Below are 19,659 nucleotides of genomic sequence, written 5' to 3'. Positions count from 1 at the left end.
AGCTGGGTGCGAGCAAGGAAAGCCCTGTGTCCCCTCAGTCACCAGCAGGGCCCGCTGCCTCTGCCCAGAGCCTGAGCAGGCCCCTGTGTGCTGTTGGCAGCTACAAACGGCCTCATCGCGGAGCTGCGTCTCCAGTGCGCCAGCTGGCCTGGGCAGAGACGAGGACGCCGGTCGCTGCCACAGCACCAAGAAGGGGAACTTCCACGAGATCTTCAACCTGACTGAAAACGAGCGTCCACTGGCCGGTATGTGCACAGGTGCTGATGGAGGCCAGCACAGAGGCCCAACCAAAGCAGAGGGGTGGCCTCTCCTGGGACAGGAGGAGGCGGTGCAGAGCCCGGCTCTAGCGGGCTGGCCCAGGCGGCCGGGGATGGCGTGCCCTGGAGGGCAGGTCTGCTTGGCAGGGGAACTCCCAGGGCACCCGCTCCCCACAGGGGGGAGGTCCCAGGAAGGGGGCTCTGCTCTGTCCACTGGCTGCTAGAGCCCGTGTCAGCACGGGGTTCGCCAGGGCCAAGCCGCGAAGCTCCTGAGCCACACAGCCCAGTCACAGAGCTTTGAGTGTGGCCGTCTCTCTGGCGCTGTCCTCTGCGGGTCGGCAGGTCAGCGCTGGTCTGCAGCAGCGTGGGCTAGTGCTCCTGTCTCACGGTGCTGTCAGCCTGGGTGCCTGCTCCGCACGCCGGGAGGAGTGGGCGACTCCCAGACCTGCAGGCACCGCCGCCTCCTGGCCCTGCACCCTCCTCCCACTGTGGACTTTCTCTGGTGCTGGGAGAACCCAGGCCCCTCACGCTGGGCGGGGAGCTGCACCCGAGCTCATGCTGAACCTCCGGTGGCCACTCACGGACGTGTGCCCCGGGTGATGGCTGCTGAGGGCGGCAGCGGAGGCAGTCTCAGGTGCTCTTCTCCCCCTTAGTGTGCGAGAACGGCTGGCGTTGCTGCCTGATAAACCGAGACCGGAAGATGCCCACGGACTACATCCGGAACGGGGTTCTGTATGTGACCGAAAAGTGAGTGGGGCCACAGCTGCACCTTTTCCTAGACCTGGTGAGGTCCCTCTGCAGGGCCTTGGCGGGACCTCGGAGTGTGACCAGGTCCCAGGGCTGGCCCAGCAAGTGTCTCCTCCAAGGCCACGGGCCAGCCTGGCTGCACTGCCCTGCCAGGCGCCCGGGGGCGGGTACCACCTGCACGCCCAGCTGTCAGGGCAGCGGTGTGCTCCCAGGCCCCGTGTGCCGTCTCACCGGGACGCTCTTGCCAGGGTGAGGCTGTTCAGGGGGCACAGGACAATCTCCCAGGAAGGGACTGTGCTCTGCCCCGCTGAGCCAGGGCCCCAAGGCTTGCTGCAGTCTGGACACAGCAGTCAGAGATGGCCTCATCTCTCCTCTGCCAGGCAAGACTGTCTCAGCCCCAGGTGTGGGAGGAGGGAGTACAGGGCCTCAACGTCACCTTGTCCCCAGCCTGCAGCAGCGGCCAAGGCTCCGCTGAAGGATCTAGTCCCAGAGCCATCAACGGGCCCCTGGACTCCAGCGCACCTTGCGGGGAATCCTGTGGGCAGGGAAGCCGCGGTTTAGCGTGGAGCCCAGGCCTCTGGTTTTTCTGTAGGTGCTGTTTGCTGCAGCGGGGGCACGGCTGGGCTGTGAAGCAGCAGCCCGGGGAGCACCCGCTTGGCAGGAGCCCCACGTGGCTCTGGTGTGGACTGTGCCTCTCGCTTTCCCCCTCTAGTTATCTGTGCTTTGAAAGCTCCAGATCTGGGTCTTCAAAGAGGAACAAAGTCATCAAGCTGATGGACATCACCGATATCCAGAAGGTGGGTGTGCCCCCGCCCCGCCCCGCTGCATTTCTACCATCTCCTTTCAGTTTTAGGGACAAAAATCCTCAAGGGCCACAAAGCTGGTGGGTTTTACTGTGTACATTGGGGCGTTTGCTGTCTGGAGACTTCCTAGGCCCAACTGGACAGACCCGCTGTGGGGGGACCCAAGCAGTCTGCTGGGTGGACTCCCTTCCCTCCGTTGCATGTCAGGCCCACCCAGGCTGTGGGTGCTGTGGTCACCCCCTCTGCAGAGAAAAGGTGTACAGTTGGGTAACCAGAGGCACAGTCAGGCCAGGGCCCTCCTGGCCTGGCCTCTGGGTTGGCAGTGCTGACAGGGGCCCCTCTGGGTTCAGGGCCTGGGAGTCAGGTCTGGGCTCCTCCCCGCAGGCAGTGTCCTTAGGATCTGCCCTCTGAGAAGCGGATGAGCCATGCAGGTCTGGCTTCTCAGTCGCAGGGTACAAGGCACTCCTGGGTCCCTCCGCCTGTGGCTGGGACGGCTGTGCTTAGTGAATTCCCTGGGCCTGTGGAGGGCCAGCTGCGGCCCCAGCCCGAGAGAACCCTAATGACGCTCTGCTGCCCTTTCAGTACAAGGTCCTGTCCGTCCTCCCGGGCTCAGGCATGGGCATTGCCGTGTCAACACCGTCGACTCAGAAAGTAAGTGTCAGGCAGCTGCTGTGGGGTCGAGGTGTGGCAGGGGCTTGGCTCTGGGGACCCAGGGGACACTCCGAGCTACAGACCAGCTGTGGCTTCAGTGATGGCAGAGGGCCCCATCTTGACAGCAGGAACCTGTTGCTGTGGCCCAGAGGACGCCGACGGGGCATTCAGGGAGGGGCCTGAGCCTGTGGGGTGCCCTGCCCCCCGCTCTGTGAAGGCTGGAGGCCGTCTGCCACCCTGTGGCTGCTGGTCTCCTGGCCGGATTTGGCCTGGCCCCAGCCTGGCAGCGCTCATCCCTGGTGCCTTGCTCACCGGGTGCCTCCTCTGCCAGCCGCTGGTGTTCGGGGCCATGGTGCACAGGGACGAGGCCTTCGAGACCATCTTCAGCCAGTACGTGAAGATCACCTCGGCCGCGGCCTCTGGTGGCGACAGCTAGTACTGACCCCCACCACCGCAGGACCTTCACGGCCCTCGACACGGGGCAGATGGAGTTGCCACGCTGCTCCTCGGCCTGTGGTTGCTGTGGCATTGACCGTGCTCCACAGACCCCTTCACTGAGGGGCTGCAGCTCACGAGGACGGCACAGATGCCCCTGCCAGGCACGTGGGGCCCCTTGGTGGACACCTGTAGACACAGGTGGGCAGAGGATCCTCAAGGCCTGTTAGAGGATGACATGCAGGACCCTCGCCATCCCCACCAGGCACAGCTCCTTGTCCATCCTAGCCTCAGTAGAGACCTGGCCCCGGCCACCCCAGGGGCTCCTGCAGCCCCCGAGTCCCAGTCTCGGAAAGCCAGAGGCCGCCCCCTAAAGCCATAGCTGAGCATGTCTGTGGCCCTCCTGCTGGGGTTAGGAAGTGTCACTGATGGGTGCGGAGGTCCCTCCCCACCCCCAGTATGCTGGTCCTCAGAGTAGGGGGTTGGGGAGCAGGGGCTTCCCTCACCAGCTGCCGCATCCACCTGCCCATCTTGGCCCCTTGGCTGGCGACCCTCGAGGGTGCAGGGCGCGAGTGAAGGCACACCCTTCGACACTGTGCTCCCCGGAGAAGCCCAGGAGAACACTGCCCAGCTCTGAGTCTTGGCTGGTCAGGTAAAGGTCAGCCACAGCCTGGCCAGGCTTGGCCTCCAGCCACAACCATGGGGGTCAGTGGGGTGGAGTCGGGGCAGCCAGAGCTCCCTGGCCGTGGAGGCCAAGCCTCAGTGCCCTGCCCGTGAGCTGCTGGGAGGCTCCGTGGGCCGAGGCCTGCCCCAGACATCTGACAGTATTTCTCTTCCTGTGTGCCCACCAAGCACTCATCTGGGCCCAGACCACTCCCAGTGCCCAGCCGCCCCAGGGCAGCCCTTGCTGGCTTGGATGAAAGACGCGTGCTACCCAGGAACACGGTGGCCCGTGGGGGAGGCCGAGGGAGCGTCTCGCAGGCTCAGAGTATCCTGGGACATCTGTGTTTTGTCTGAAGTGAGAAGCCACGTGGGGTCCTGGGACAGGGCCGGGCCTCCAAAGGAGTGACGGTCTCCCTGTCCGCACGCTTTCCAGGTGGCCCTGCACCTCCCCGGCTTGTCTGAGTCCTTCGGGTGTCACTGAGATAGTTGTTTTTTGAAGAAACAGAGATTATATTTTTACAGAGAGCAAGCTGTCTCTTATTTTTGTATCGTTTTTCAGGTGACATTTTTACCTTAGCTCTGATCCTCATTTGCTGGCTCGGGTGTGAGACCTGGTGGGGGCTGCCGGGTCACACTCTGGTGCGTGGGCCGAGCACCCCGACCAGCCAGGTCAAGCACACATCCCACCCAGAGGGTGGAGGCTGCCCGCCCCGGGCGCCATGGGTGCCAGCTGCCGGATGGCCCTGCTCGTCAGCCTCCGTCGATGAAGGCAGAACCTGCCCTGGGCCAGGGCTTCGGCCCCTGCAGGGATGGTGCGCTCAAGTGCATGGGGCGAGATGGGGGCCGCAGGACCCCAGGGTGCCCAAGGGGAGGCAGGGTATCCGTGACGTGTCCCCAGGGATGGCTGTGGGGTGACACCCCTGGGTGGTGTCAGACCTCTCTCTGGGCCTTGGCAGTGCCCCAGGCTGGGTCCTGGGGACCAGGGTCAGTAAGTCCTCCTTGTGGGCACACTGGGGTGCTATCCCCACACACAGCGGGGAGGGTCCCTGAGAGGAGGGGCCTCTTGGCAGAGCGAGTAGGTTAGTTCGAGTCCCTTTCACAGGAAGGGAGATGCAGACTGACCACACTGCACCCGGGAAGGCCTGAGGCCTGTTGGGGAACAGGGGTCCACAGTCCAGCGGCTGGCAGGCAGCCGTGTTCCTTGGAGCCCATGGGCCTGGCCAGGGGCCTGCTAGGGTCTGGGCTCCCTGTTAGAGACCAACAGGGTTTTCGCTGAAGTGCGTGAATCTGGACAGATGTTTAATTTCTGTGACTAATCGCTGAACTAGATGAATGTTCGATTTTGTATGTCCGGAGCTCGAGTCTATTTTGGATCTGTAAATAATCATCACTGGTGTCACTTTTGTTCTACAAAAGGATTGTACTGTATGGAGAACTGATGAAAAACACCCTGTCACATTTTTTAAGAAAACCTTGTTTAAAGAAAAGTCTTGTATAAATTATAATTTTTATTTAAATAAATTAAAATGCTTTGTGCTAAGGTCTGGGGTCCGCAGCTCTCTTGGCGGGGCGCGGCCTGGGGGCTGCTGGAGCGGCTGCAGGGCCCCCTCTGCCACAGGGTTTGGGCAGCAGGGCCACCTGGGTGAGGGAAGGCTTCAGGGAGGGCTGGGTGGGTAGCCAGTCCTGCTGGGCTGTGGGCATCAGGAGGCAGGCCCAGGTCTCAGAAGATGGAGGCCAGATGGCAGGGGACAGCTGTCAGGAGGGCACCAAAGGCCAGCTCTGGGTGGGCAGGGCCAAGGCCAGGAAGTGCCTTGGGGTTGGGTGCAGGCCCTGGCCCCACTCAGCTGCCAGGTCCTGGGTTCCTGGCCAGAAGGGTCCCTGGTGACATTGTGACTTGGTTGATTGAGACACTGATGTTGACACAGAAAGACAAGGAACCCACCTGGCCTCTAAAACTGGAGACCTGTGTGGGACACTGACAGTGCCTGGCCTCCCAGCTGACCGCCCGGCTTCCCCAGAGCCGCTGGGAGTCAGTCGGTGGAAACCTCGGGAGTGTGGCCCTAGGGGTCAGATGCCCACACCCCTGCCCTCCCTCCCCCGTCCACTGCAGCCTGTCCTGGGTGCCGGGAGACAGCAGAGAAGGGACAAAGGTCCCTGGGGCAATCTACAGCACCCACAGCCCCTCCTGAGAGCATGCTTCTGCCACGGCCAGCACAGCTGCCCCTCTGCCCTTTCCCGGCACCATCCTGAGCCCCAGCTGCACAGCTGGACCTTGTCCTCAGACACTACAGCCCCTCACCTGGTCCCAAAGGCAGGTGTAGCAGGAGGGCACAGGTGGGCCATGGGTGTCATCCCAGGTGGGACCTCCTGGGAGCACCCTGGCCTGAGGGAGGCAGGGGTCTCTGGAGGCTCCCGAGTGGTGGGTGCAGTCCAGCGTGGCTCAGTCGTGCTGGTGGGGGATGAGCTGCCCCAGCAAAAGCCACGGGTTGGGCCCAGCCCCCAGTTCCCCAGGTAAGCAGTGAGGCCCACAGCTCACGGTCGGCCTTGGAGGAGCAGCGAGTCACACCAGGCGGTTTCAGCTTCATGCCCTGCGTGGGGAGGCGGGGAGGCTCGCCCGGGCAACACGCAAGGCTCTGGTGCCGCTGGGTGTCCTGGCACAGGTGCAGCACGCACATCTTCACTCGTTTCTTCTTCTTTGTATATGAAAATTTTTCATTTTCATGAAAAATACTCTACTTTGAAAAGAAATTTGTAAAAGAAAGAGAAAATGCCAAATTCTGCCCAAAGTAACTTTATTTTTGTCTTCTCAAACGTATCAGATCAAATACGCTATTTACTAATCTTGAAACCAGCAAGATTAGGCAGAAAATTAAGCCCTCTCCACGGCGTTCCCAGCCGCACTGCCCGCCCCCACTTCTCGATTTGAACCGCAGTCACGGGGCAGAACTGCTGCCTGATTGTTTCACACCAAAAAGCCACAGAGGAAGTTTAGAGACCATCCCATCTCAGGGGTCCCAAGTTGTCACTGTCTACCATCACTTCTGGTGTCCTTCTGTTAAAGTCCCCAAGTCCAGGGCTTGGGGTTGCTGTGAGGCCTCCTGGCAGACAGAGCCCATTCGTTGGAATGGCAGAGGCTGCCTCCGTCCTGCGTGCAGTCCCAGGGGGCTTTGGGGGCATCTGCCACAGCCCCCTGTGCAGTCCCAGGTTGTAGAATCAGCCTGCCACTGGTAAGTTCCACCGCAGCGTCTTCTGCCTGGGCCATCCTCCGAGGTTGGCAGGGGTTCTGGGCAGACCAGGCCCTGGGAAGCATTTAACAGGGTCAGGACTCCGAATCTTTGGGGAAGCTTGTAAGATGGCCCAGTTCTCAGGGGCAGCCACAGCCTCCTCAGGACCCTCCACCTGAGCCCTTCTGGAATGGCCCAAGGGAAGCAGGAGTCAGGGTGTCATCCCAGGTGGGACCTCCTAGGAGCACCCTGGCCTGAGGTTGCCCCCTGCCTGTCGGCTGCTGAGCACAAGTGGTCATTGCCCCCTCAAAAGCTGCCACTCTGGCTCTCTGGTTTCTTCCCAACCAGGAGCAAACCTGAATACAGAGGCCCGGTCTGCCCACTGTCACCCAGCCGGTGACTCAGCCTGGGCTTACTGAACCATCCAGCCTGCCGTTGCCAACCCGGTCCACTAATACAGAAGCCACGGGAAAAGCCCGGGTGGGACCGAATGACAAGACAGGAGGCTTTGTGTCTGCCTCAAAATACAAATCAACGCAAAGAATCCCCAAAACAGATGCTCTCTGTCGGATGCGGCAGCCACCTGGGGGCCTGTGGAGGAGCCACCCACAGCGGCAGCAGTGAACCACGGTCTCCTAACAGGTGGTGCCTTCTCTTCCAGGCCAGAGGTCAGGCTGCCTCACGTGCCACTCCACAGGGCTCATCACACGTCAGTCTGAAAACAAGGAGGACCGGCGCAGTCAGGAGCCCAGTGGCGGGAAGCCTGCAGGGGGCCGGTCCCTGGCTCCAGGACCTCAGCAGGAAGCTGCCATCATGGCTCAGGGCTGGGGAGACGGCAGAGACACCACTGTGCTGGGCCCACTGAGGACGGCAATGCTGTCGATACAGAGGTCAGCGTGAGACGACAGGAGACTGCAGGCCGGCGCCAGGTCAGCCTGCTGGAGTCAGGGCCACCCTGTCAAAGCGAATGTCCCCGTGGAATGCCCGCTGCTTTCTGCTCCCCAGAAAGCCCACGTTGTGTCCATATACGATGTCCATGTTTTGCCTTTAAAGAGAACGAGCCCTCACCAGCGCGTTTCCAGCCGTCTGCATAGCCACCGCGGAGCTGCCCGTGGACGGTCTCACGAACACAGCTGGGAGGGCAGCAGGAAAGGAGGTTTGCAAGGTCAAACGTTGCCCTCAGGGGCTCCTCAGGCCTCACCAGATGGCAACGCCCTGACCACAGGGAAGGTGGACGTAAAATGAAGAAATACCTGTTTCCCAAAACCTGCTCAGACCATTCCAGAAGAATCTTATAAAGCAGATCGGTGACCCAGGCCCCTGCATCCAGAAGGTGGGCCTGATTCCTGGAAAGTACTCCTGTGTCCCTAAAGTCATTGCCCTGGAACCGCTAGGGGCCGACCTTAGATCTGTGCTGTCCGAGTCGCTGAGCTCCGAGGCCAGGCCCCACGCCCGCGGCACTGGATGCTGAGAAACCAGTTGTGTGCAGCGCCACTCAGCTCCCAGGGAACCCAAATGCCAGATATGTATGCAGAATTGTTGACAAAACGAATCTTGTTCTAAAATCAAGATCCAACTATCAAAAATAAATTTCTAGATGTAAATGTAAATATCAACATAATTGGTCTGTGGTCATCAAATAGTCTTCACACCTCCGCGCATGGGGCGGGTGGGGCCCTCAGCTGCAGGGCTCCTGCTGAGGCGTCTCTTCAATTCCTCTTGCAAAGAGCTGAATGAGCTGGCAGTGGACCCTGTGGAGACAAAGGGCCACACTGTGACTCCTGTGTGTCCCCTACCTGGACGGGGCAGGTGCTGACTGCCAGGGCACAGGCACGTGGCCGTCCTGCACTCCAGAGCCTCTCTGTAGAGATGCTCTTCGCCACTTGGAAGATCCAGGGCACCAGCAGACCTGGGTCTAATTCCCACACCCCTCCACAGTAGGGGGACAATCCCAAGTGCCTCTATTCCATGTGCCGTGGCTTCCCCTTCCCGCACAGCCTCTCCCCAGCAAGAGCCCCCCAGAGGGGAGTAGATCAGGGGTCCTAGAGGTCCCCTGACCAGCAGCGTGGAGGTCCTGGGTCCCATGCAGGACAGCCCTGTTGGCTTCATTCCCCACTGTTACCAAAACCACAGATTATTGTAGCAACTAAGACCCCAAGAGTAAGTGGCACGTGCCAAGGTGCAGGGTAGATGGGCTATATGTCAAGAAGACCTTCCTAATTTGAGATCATTATAATTTTTTTACCTTTATCTATTTTTATGTGTGCTAAGGATTGAACCCAGGGCCTCACAGGTGCTTGGCAATGCTCTGCCCCTGAGCTCAGCCCCAGCCCAAGCTTTCTATTTCTTTAATTCCACCTCCCTGACGTGTCAGGCAAGCTAGCAGAAAGCAATCCCTCGGTGCACAGCGGCTGCTGTGGTGACTTCCTGGGACCTTGTCAGCCCTTGTGCTCAGGCAGGAGCTGGCTGACCACCAACTGCCACATGCACCAGAAGGAAATGGAGCCTGGGCCCAGGGCTTGGGGACATCTAAAGACGTCCTATCCACTTGCCTTATTTAGATGTGAATGGTGGAAGCTCTTGGTGCTGGAGCAGAGGTCCCAGCAGCCCGTGGGCCCAGGGTCTCTGGGGAGCCCTGAGGCTGCTGCTCCACACCCTGAGCTTCCCCTCTGTGCCCCCCCCACTTTCTCTGCCAGCCTTGTGCTCTTCCCAGGCCCCTCTGCCCTCTGCCAGGGCAGCCGCCCCTTGTGCACCAGCATGAGGCCCCTCAGCAGGCCCTGCAAGGCCCGATGACTGCCCGTGGATGCAGGGGCCCAGGACTTGAGAAGTGCCTGTGAAGGCAGCTCACTCGTTTGTTTTTGAATGATTTATCAGAAAAGAAAGAATGCCCAGGAGAGACCATGCCCGCTGGGTGTCAGGTGTCAGAGAAGAGGAAGAGAGGAGAGGGCTTCAGAGCCCTGGAGAAGGCTCTGCCAGTGCTCCCCGCCCCTCCTGCGCTCCGCACCTGACCACCCAAGGAGGACTGCAACAAACCGGAGCTCTCCTTGGCACCCACAGCCTGGGCACCCCCGGAGCTGGGCCTCCGCTCACCTGACCTCGATGGCAGAGCTGTGCAGAATCTCCCCGTCGCAGTTCCAGGAGCTCCGGGGGGCCGAGCAGCAGGAGGCGGGGTTGTCACAGCAGATCTGCCCCAACCCCTGCTTTCCCCCGTCCTTGAGGGTGTGGTCCTCTTCATCCAGGGACTTGGAGGTGAACTGGAATTTCTTCACGCGATAGACTTCAACAAAACTGAAGTCAAACTACCGGGGCGGGGGAAGGGGAAGCAGGGTCCTCACTCACCGTGGGCAACGCCTGCTCCTTGCCCTCGGGCCCACGGGCCTCCAGTTCCTACGAGCTCGTGGTCCAGCTGTCAGGCAGCCACTCTGAGCCACCCTCTCCAGCTGGTCTGACCACTTAGAGACAGCCACCCAGAACTGCCCTCCCTGGGCCCTGGTCAAGCCACACCAAGACTTTGAAATGCTTAGCCCTTCGCAGGGACCACCACTTCTTAAAGAGCTCTGGTGGTTAACTAGCAGTGCTTTGTAGATTCTTCTGTCCTCTCAAAAGCTGTATAAAAATACCACTGGACTAAGCATCTAAAACACAATTTAAGCAAACAGCCAAAATTTCACTAAAATTAAGAGGCTGTGATAAAAAAATCCCAGGCCTCCCCTGACTGACCCAGGCCCCCCCGACTGACCCAGGCCTCCCCCAACTGACCCAGGCCTCCCCCAACTGACCCAGGCCTCCTCTGACTGACCAGGCCTCCCCCGACTGACCCAGGCCTCCCCCGACTGACCCAGGCCTCCTCTGACTGACCAGGCCTCCCCCGACTGACCCAGGCCCCCTCTGACTGACCCAGGCCCCCTCTGACTGATCCAGGCCTCCACTGACTGACCCAGGCCTCCCCTGACTGACCCAGGCCTCCCCCGACTGACCCAGGCCTCCCCTCCCCAGATTGCCAGTGCCGGGGGGCGGGGGGGGGGCGGCAGGGTCTGAACACAGCCCACTCCTGGAGCCGGACTTGGAGGGCCTGCAAGGAGGATCCGGAAGAGCAGCATAGGGAGAAGTTGGGAAATCCGCAGCCCTGAGTTTCTGTGCTCCAAGAGTGACATTTCAAAATGGACTTCACAAGGAGCAACTGACCAGTTTAAAACTGAAGAAAAGCAAACCAAAAGACCTGTGCTTGCTGCCTTCCTTGGAACTACACAACGCACTCCTGCAATGTGGGACCAGGACCACCCTCGGGAAGCTCCTCGTCCTCGCTGCCACGTCCACCTGTCCACTGACCTGGTCGTACTGGTTGGTGTGCCTGAGGAGGAATCTCAGGAAGTTGAACCTGGAGCACTTCCGGATGAGGATGAGGTCGAAAGTCCCATCTCCCAGGTGGGCGGCTGGGGACAGGCCTCTAGGGCTCCGGGGACAAGCACAGGACATGTTCGTGGCATTAATGGCCAGAAACTTCCCGCAGATGACATGCCACTCCTCCACCTTCTCTGAAGCAGAAAGAACAGGGCCGATGTCGCCGTGCAGTGGGGCTCAGGGCCGCAGCTACGGCCTGTGCCTTGGGTGCCCTGAGCTTTCACCCTGGTGACGTTCAGCACGTTTCTCATGCGACTGCCATCCAAACCAGTAACGTCGCCTAGAAAGGGCCACCTGCCCCAGGAAGCTGCACTGACGCTGAACCCCAGGGTCCCCAGCAACTTGTAGGTAGTGATCTAGAGCATGGGTCAGTGAACACCACCTGGACCTAGTCCAGCCGGCCATGTGCCTTTGGCCTGGGAGCTAGGAGTGGCAGAAGATGATAGCAGGGGTCCTGATGGGAGAGCTGGGCGGCGTTGGTGAGTCCTTGGCGCTGGTTCGGCCCAGTGCACATGCAGCCGCGGCCTTCCGGGATGGACGCAGGACCTGCCGTGCTAAACCAGCCCGCTCCCCCCAAGCCACCAGCCCAGCCCTAACACATGTTGGGGTACGGAATAGAGACCCAGAGCTCAGCTACAGGCTAACTGGCTGTGACGAGGCCACTGTCCGCCCCCCTCTGTCTGGGACTCAATGCTGATGACGGCCTGGTCAAGGACAGAGGCTCCTGCCAGGCCAGGAGCATTGCTGGCAGTGCCCCTCCTCCATCAGCTCGAGTCTCTGCCAAACGGCCCCCCAGTTGTTCAACCACGGAAACGGTTGGTCTGATCAGCAGGTGCAAGAGATTTGACAGAAGCTGCCACTGAACAGGCCCAGGAGGAGTCTGGGAGCTGGGGACGGTGAGCACTGGGAATGCGGGAGGAAGATGGACACACGGACAGTGGGGAGTGGACTTGTGTTTCCTCCTTGTCTCTGCAGGAAGCACAGCACCTTAAGAAGCAGGTGATGAAAGAGAGTGATCACCCCGGGTGCAGGGCAGCCCAGAAAGCGGGGAGTCCAGGTGGCAGAGACGGCCACTGTGGGACTTCGCTGCTGCCATCTAGTGACTGCATGTGCCATCGACCAGAAAAGAGGAAAAGTGGAGATGTGACCAAGGCAGTGACATGGCCCAGGCTCTGTCCTCGAGGGACTCCTGGGGACATTTCATGACAGGACAGCCCGGGCGATGGAACGCGGGCAGTGAAGCCCAACCTGGAAAGGGCCAGGGCGTCCTCAGCAGCGAAGAAAAGAAGGGGAGCTGAGGAGGTGGCTGGGGGTGGGCGCGTGCGCAGTGCAGGGGGCCCGGGCTCAGCCCCAGCCGCCAAGGAGAAAGCGCTCGCTGGCTCTGTCCTGCTTTGCCCAGCATGACGAAGTAGGCGGGCAGTGTTCTTCAACAAAGAAAATAGGGATAATGACATGTTGTGACGGGAAATCCCGGTGTCCGTGAGCAAGGCTTCATGGCGGCAGCAAGCGCAGTATCTGCGTGTGGCATGAGGCAGCTTGGCTCGGGGCAAGCTGCGTGGCTGAGACAGAGGACGTCCACAGAGGAGGTCCCCCAGGCCTCAGGCCCGCTGCAGGAAAGCCAGAGACACAGAGGCACGGGGAGCAGGAAAGGAAGAGCTGGGCAGAGGAGGGGGCGGGCACCCGGGGAGGACGGGGTGGGGGACTGACCGGAGTCCGGCGGGCCGCGCAGGGTTTGCTCCTGCTCCAGCTGCTGCCTGCTCTGCCTGCACACCAGGCATCTGAAAGACAGAGCCGTCACCGGTCACCCTCTCCCGAGAGCAGAGCCTGGCGCCCACGGTCAGGCGCAGTTCTCTTCCCGGGACGCACAGTTCAGTTCAAGGCCGACTGAACATATTTCTTTAGTGTGCCAACTGGAATTCTCCAAGTTAGACTGCTTCTGAAGTTTGGCTTCTGAAGTTCACCAGCATCCTGCGCCAAGGCGCGCTCATATCCCACAGGGCGCGGGGCACGGCGCCCGTGGCTCCCTTGCTGGGCGGCTCCAGCAGCGCCAGCGCCCACGGCGGTGGGGTCCCACGGAGAACTCGCCTGGAGCTGGGCGCTCAGGCCAATCCCTGAGGGGCACTGGTCCCAGCCAAGAGCAGCAGACAGGCAGCTCTGAGCCCTCAACCCAGATGCGGTCGCCACCCAGGTGCGCACTGGGTGCTGCTGGGCTACACAGCAGCCAGAGGCTGTGGACACTGGTGGCATTGGCAAGGCAGCAGCTAGACCCTCTGACTCGATGGCCTCGAACTCCTTGCTCACAGGTGAGGACGTGGGATGGTCATTCAAGGACTGTGTGTCCTCCAGAGCGTCACTGTCTCCTAGCCTCCGGCAGCACAGGTGGCCACGCAGACACATGCTGTGCTGTCACTGGGGTGGCCATAAGCCGGGGCTGCTCAGTCGAGGTTTCCTGGGGTTCTGTGCCCACAGGGAGACCGGAGCTCCTGGCCTTCCCCCTCCTGGCCTCTTCTCCCCCAGAGCTGCCTGGTCTGCCCCTTGGTGGGCACCTGGGCTCTTGCTCCGGCTGCTCCCTGCCTTCTGAGGGGCCGGGGGACTGGCCAGGGCTCCTGATCAGGGGAGAGCTCCCATTGTGGAGCCTAGCAGAGTGGAGCAGGGTCTTGCCAGGGGTGGGGACAAGGGCTGCTGAGACAGTTCCATCAGACCAGCCTTGCCAGCAGTCCCTCCCTGTGCCGGAGCGCACACGCCCAGCTGTGGATGAGACAGCTGCCCGTGTCCCTTCCCGCCTGCTCTGCTCATCCCAGGTGCCAGGGGAGGCAGGAGCCGGCCCGCGGAGCCTCAGGCCTCCACACCCTGCTCACGCCCATAGAAACCAGCGTCTTCCTATGTGTCCAGCTCCTACAGAACAAGCCCCAGCCCAGGCCCCGTTTCACCTCAGGTGCAACAGAAAGACGTGGAGGTGTGCTTACCCTGACCGGCAGGGCTTCGGGTCCCGTGGGGATCCCGTGGTGTGCTGGGCTGGGAGGAAAGACACTGTCCCTTCGTAGCAGTGATGTGAGAGAAAGGTCTTCAAACCTGGGGACAGAGTGTGGCCAAGAGAGAACGTCGCAGGTCATTGCCTGGCTGCGACGGCGACACAGCTGTGGACAGCCAGGGAGGAAAGGGAGCCCCCGGAGGCCAGCAGAGGGAACCGCAGGGGCTTGGCCCTGCACATCTGGGCAGGGACAACAGAGGTCAGAGCTGTGGCCCTTCCATGCTGGCAAGGCAGGGTCTTTGTGTCACTGCCCTGCAGGGCCTCCATGATGTGGCCTGCAGGTCCCAGTGGCCTGGGTCCTTGTCTCCCCACTTCAGAGTGGTCAGCAGTGTCCCCCTCCAGGTTTGGCCCCTGCCAGAGGCACCCACCATACGTGTGACAGCCTGGAAGGCTCAGGGCAAGGGCCAGGGCAGCTGTCCTATGGGTGCTGTCCACGGTGCTGCCCGCGGTCCTGGCTCTCCAGCGCTGGGCAAAGCCCCTGGAGGGGCCCGGGAAGCCGGAGCAGGCCAGCAGGGAGAGGCAGTGGGTGCGAAGGGCCTGGGGGGAGCCGGGCACGTGGGACAGGTGTATCCTGCAAGGGTGACATCACACCTCCTTTTCTGCTGCTGAGCCCAGTACAGGCCTGCATGGCCACAGTGTCCAGCCCACACCTGCTGTGGTATGATGCTGGCCTCGGGAGCCACTGGGGGCTCCACCTCTCCTGATCCCCAACACACTGACCTCCAACTTCCACACAGTGCCCAGGCCACCTCCACAAGCCCTCACCCACAGACCCCAGCACCTGGCCCCTGGGGCAGGGTTCCATCCACAGCCCTGGGCCAGCCTGGGCAGCTCCACGGCTTGCCACCCACCCTTTGTGCTCCTCCTGTTTGGCTCGCACCTGGCGGGGCTGGGCTCGGGGAACATGCCCAGGATCATCTGCTCCGTGAGAAACAGCTTCCCAGGTGGCCCTGCAGGGGCTCATGCCATTCTGCATGGTGGCCCTGGCTTCTCTCCCCGCTCCCCTGTAGGCCCCATGAGATGTCCAGTGTCCAAGGCCTTAAGGAGGCCGACCCATGGTGAGCAGCCTGGCATGTGTGTCCCTCACTAAGGCACAGGGTGCAGCCAGACTCCTGCAGGGTGCTTTGGGGACAGCCGCCTCACGGCACCAGCCACCTCTGTGGCAGCCTCATTGAGCCTGGGTGTCCCCACTTCTGCCCCCGCTAAACCTCCAGGTGTAGGATGGCACCTGCCCACTCAGCTCCACCTCCCCCAGGCTCTGCCAGACGACAGGACTTCAACCTCTCAGCAGCTGAACGCAAACCCACTCGCTCCAGACTCTCAGGGCTAAAGCCGGGCCACAGGGGTGGGACATGAGACTAGGGCAGGGACTGCGCTGAGGGGCTGGGGAAGGGGCGGCCTGCTGAGCCAGCCACCTGCTCCACAAGGGCAGCCAGGAACAGGTTGGCCCTTCATGGAGATTCAGGACTCCTTTCCTTAACGGAGGTGGGGTGAGGAGTAGCTTTAGCCCTTCACGCCATGCTACAGTCTCTAGGCTGCACAAAACCACCAAGTCACTCTCCTTCCCCTCAGGGGGAAGGGCCAGGCCCTGGGGTCTGGGATATCCCATCCACCTGAATGCAGTGGGGACCAGATAAGTGACAGTCACTACATACAGCAAAGGAACTCAGCCGGATGCTTGAGGAGTCCAACCTTAAATTCCACATCTTTTCAAAGTCCCTCTTTTCTGCATCTGAAAGCTGCACCCACCTCCAGAAGCTGGCAGCACCAACTTCTGTTTCCTGTTCATTCCAGCTGTGAGAGCAGGTGACAAGGTCCCCAGGGAGCCTGGTGGACTTGCTGTTCCCACACCTGCCTGGGGGTCTCAGGGTGGCCCCAAGCTCTGGGTTCTAACGTGCTGCCAGGGGACACTGATGGCCACCCAGTCTGAGAGCCGAGACCTGCAGGAGGGTGGTCACTCAGCTGTGGTGCCCGTTTTCTCAGCTGTGACATGGCAGTGAAGCCCCTGCGCGCCAGGCCTGCGCAGGGGGAGCCGGAGCGCCCGGCCTGGGGAGCAGGCGCAGCCTCACAGAGGCAGGCTCTCACCTGTCCTGCTCAGGGGCGCGTCCTGGGCAGGAGAGCCCGCCTGGCCGGGCAGGTGCTCACAAGTGAGTGCTGAGTGATGTGGCCCCTACCCCAGAACTTGGACAACAGAGTGCATCTGTTGGGGATCTGAAGGGCAGGCTGCCGCCCGTGCGGGGAGGGCCAACCCCCCACGGTGCGGTGTGGGAGGCCAACCTTACTGAGTTACACTCCCCAGCTGGGTGCTGAGGCGCTCAGTCACAGAAATGGGTGTGTCTTGCTACAGCCCCATGGGTGAAGCTATGCTCATCACTTATTCCTTTGTAATCTAACCCCTTGCCCTGTTTAGGATAGAATCATCCATGGAAGTGCCTTGTGTGTGTCCCCTCCTCTTACTGTGCCCTTGGGTGTGGCCTACCCAGGTGTCAGTCAACCTGCTGACAGTGGACATCATGAAGATAGACTCAGCCCCCTGAAACCTGACCCCTTGCCTCATTTAAATAACTTCTCCTCAATAAAAGGGGTCAGCGCGTGTGCTCTCTCTTTCTCTCTCTCTCTTTCTGCGGACCCTTAAGGTCAGAGGAGCCATCACAGCAACCCCAAAGAAAAAGGTATTTGTGTCTCTTGTGCGGTTATTTCGTGCAGCCCAGTTAGCCCAGTTTAACTAGAGTGACCCCTGAGCCTTTTAGTCGCGAGAACAGAAACCCAGCAGTGCGGGTCTTGCCACTGCGGCTCCAGTGATGGGAATGGACTCTTTCCTCCTAGGACTTTCACTCGAGCCATCCCCACGGGCTGGCCGCCCTGTGCAGACACCTGTGCTGGGTCCAGGAACAGGATCACACAATCCAGGGCCAAGTCCAGGCCTCACACTTCCAGCTACAGGTGGCCGAGGCCCGTGAGCTCCGTCTGCACAGGTGGCCTCGCTCGGGGGTTGGTGATTAAATCAGACCCCTTGGACTCAGTCGGCACTCGGCTCAGCACGCTCTTCTGAGTTACCTGAAAAGTCGTATCTGGCAGGCCCCATCCACCGCTTCTTCTCACTGTCCTCAATCAAGTCCCCATAGAAGCCGTAGCCCAGCAGGGACACTGAGTACCGCAGGAGCATGTTGTTGTGGTGCACCGAGGACACGTCCATGGACAGCGAGTCCCCTGCAGGAGAGCACAGGTGTGGTCAGGGCAGTTCCCAAAGCACCCTGATCTCAGAGGAGAAAGAATGTGACCAGCACAGGGTCCCTCTTTTGATTCCCTGTTTTTGATTCAAATGACACGTGTCTCAAATTTCCTGGGAAGCTGTTCCTGGGGACAGGATAAGCCTGTACCCATGAAGCTCACCAATGTCACTAACTGAAAGGGGAGGGTCTGAGACTGAAGGGAAGGCAGATAGCAAAAAATACAAAGTCCTAAGTGGCTATTTTAAAACACGAGGTCTCTTGGGTCCGGGTCAGCCAGGTTCTGTGACGGGGAGCTCAGAGGTTCCACGGCCCTCCTCTCCCTGCCAGGGGCTGGGCAGGCGCTGGGCACCTGCCACCTGAAGGAGTGAATCACCTGCAGCCTGGCAGATACTTTGCCAAGAGATGGGAGGGGGCCACACCCACAGCCACCCCTGACCACAGCACCAGGAAGGCCAGGCCACCTCCTGCCCCAGGCAGAGTGGGCACCCAGGGGCGTCCCGAGAGCATGCATGAAAGCAGCGGGATGGAACCGCAGGTGAGGCACAGGGGGCTGGCGGCCCTGGGGTGCTGCTAAGGCTGTGGGCGCGGAGCTGAGTGGAGGCCAGAGGCAGTGGCAGCTCGAGGCAGAGCGTGGCAGGAGCTCCAGGACCCAGCAGGGACAAGCACCGGAGCAGGGGCGCTGTGGGGTGGCGCCTGGTCCGTCACCAGGCCTGCGCCCCTGGGTGCTGAGAAGGGTCTGGCACGATGGGTTCATGTTTTCAAAAGGCCCCAGACGGGCCTGGGAGACAGACCCAGGGGGGCGGGCGAGGCAGTGTGGCTGGGGCGAAGGGATGCCAGGCTGGACTCCTGCGGTGGTGGGCAAGGCCACGGGGCACAAGGAAGCAGGGCCACTGAGAAATGGCAGCGCTGGTGGCCTGTGCCCTGGGGGTGGCGGGGAGGCAGCTCACCAACCACGATGTGCAGGGCGGACGTCTCGGCGTCGTTGGTGCCCACGGTGGAGTAGCACACGCAGTCGGTCGACCCTGAGAGGGAGGGGCACGGTGGGATGCGGGCACCCAGTGGAGGCCCTGCCTCTCCTCCGTGGCCAGCAGAAGAGGCGCACAGAGCTCGGCTGAAGGGCAGAGGAGGCCGGGAAGAGCGAGGGGACCTTGCAGTGGCACCCAGCAGCTCTTCACAGCGGCCATGCCTGCCCCTGCAGTCCCTGCGGCCCCAGCGGCTGCCCCAGCCTCACGGAGGCCCCAGGGAGCAGCGAGGCCCTCCTCTGCGAGACTGTGAGGGGTTGGTGCTCGCCCACCTCCGCGTGGCCGGCAGGGGCACCTTGTGACCCACACCTCAATGGCAGCAAGAGACTGAACGGAGCATCGTCCGCGGGAGAGAGCGTGGAAAGCAGGGCCGACCGTGAAGGTCACGGGAACACTGCGAAGGCAGCGTCCACACCAAGGCACCTCTCAGCAGCGGGGCTGAATTTCAGGGAAACAGTGGGCCCACCACAGGGCCTGGCTGCACAGCTCTGGGCCCTGACCACGCACACGCCTGCCTGTGGCCAGGGATCACGCCCTCCTCTGTCTGGGGGTGACCACAGTGTGGCTCTGAGTGCGGGGCGTGGGAATCTGCTCAGGAGTCACCACTGCAGAAAGCAGCCCTGACGGCAAGGGGCCCCAGCAGCAAGGCCCGGGCCTCCCTCTAGCCGGGGCACAGCCTCCACAACGTGGGGTTGGGCCACGTGAACATGTAACAGGTGTGCCCTGCGCCTGGGACACCCTAGTCTAGGTCTCCCTGGGACAAGGCCCATGGCCGTGTCTAGGCCCACGGAGCTTTGCCACTGGCACACAAGCATTCCTTAGGAGGCCACCAGTGTGACAGGCACAGAACTCCACCAGAGCCAAAGACCCTGGATGCTCAGCCCGGGCCCAGCACAGTGCTCAGGTCTTGTCATAAGTGACCCTGATCTCTTCGGAGAGTGCACAGGTCCAAAGAGAACATGGGACCTGGTTGGCATGGAGATGGCAACACAGGGCCCTCGGTGCGACCCCAGGTCACCTGAGGCCTTGGATGGTTGATGTCAACAGGTGCACACAGGCACACAGAGACCCACACTCACACACACTCATGATTCAAGGGTGTGTACCTCTCTTTGGAGTCTCTCAAGGACTTGAGTATCATCTTACTTCAAAAATAGAAATGTGCTTAGTGAGCACTTATGATCACAGAAGT

The 19,659-nt window shown here is 61.3% G+C and overlaps 2 protein-coding genes across 2 annotated transcripts in view; one reads left to right on the top strand and one right to left on the bottom strand.

Moving 5' to 3' along the window:
* Gramd4 (GRAM domain containing 4) overlaps window positions 1-5,096 on the top strand; it is a 78,706-nt gene extending 73,610 nt beyond the window's left edge. The window contains exons 15-19 of the mRNA XM_027954632.2: window positions 101-245; window positions 911-1,004; window positions 1,717-1,801; window positions 2,390-2,458; window positions 2,790-5,096. Of these exons, the coding sequence (XP_027810433.1) occupies window positions 101-245; window positions 911-1,004; window positions 1,717-1,801; window positions 2,390-2,458; window positions 2,790-2,894 (498 nt within the window). The 3' untranslated portion in view covers window positions 2,895-5,096. The remainder of the gene's footprint in view (window positions 1-100; window positions 246-910; window positions 1,005-1,716; window positions 1,802-2,389; window positions 2,459-2,789) is intronic.
* A 1,235-nt stretch (window positions 5,097-6,331) lies between these two features.
* Window positions 6,332-19,659, bottom strand: part of Cerk (ceramide kinase) — a 41,298-nt gene continuing 27,970 nt past the window's right edge. The window contains exons 7-14 of the mRNA XM_071609386.1: window positions 18,393-18,467; window positions 17,270-17,422; window positions 14,148-14,253; window positions 12,889-12,959; window positions 11,110-11,315; window positions 9,871-10,079; window positions 8,433-8,531; window positions 6,332-8,339 (exon numbers count right to left, since the gene is read on the bottom strand). Of these exons, the coding sequence (XP_071465487.1) occupies window positions 8,459-8,531; window positions 9,871-10,079; window positions 11,110-11,315; window positions 12,889-12,959; window positions 14,148-14,253; window positions 17,270-17,422; window positions 18,393-18,467 (893 nt within the window). The 3' untranslated portion in view covers window positions 6,332-8,339; window positions 8,433-8,458. The remainder of the gene's footprint in view (window positions 8,340-8,432; window positions 8,532-9,870; window positions 10,080-11,109; window positions 11,316-12,888; window positions 12,960-14,147; window positions 14,254-17,269; window positions 17,423-18,392; window positions 18,468-19,659) is intronic.

The sequence above is a fragment of the Marmota flaviventris genome, chromosome 3 (assembly GCF_047511675.1).
Source record: "Marmota flaviventris isolate mMarFla1 chromosome 3, mMarFla1.hap1, whole genome shotgun sequence".
Lineage (NCBI taxonomy): Eukaryota > Metazoa > Chordata > Mammalia > Rodentia > Sciuridae > Marmota > Marmota flaviventris.
This window is presented reverse-complemented; position numbering and strand designations above follow the sequence as displayed.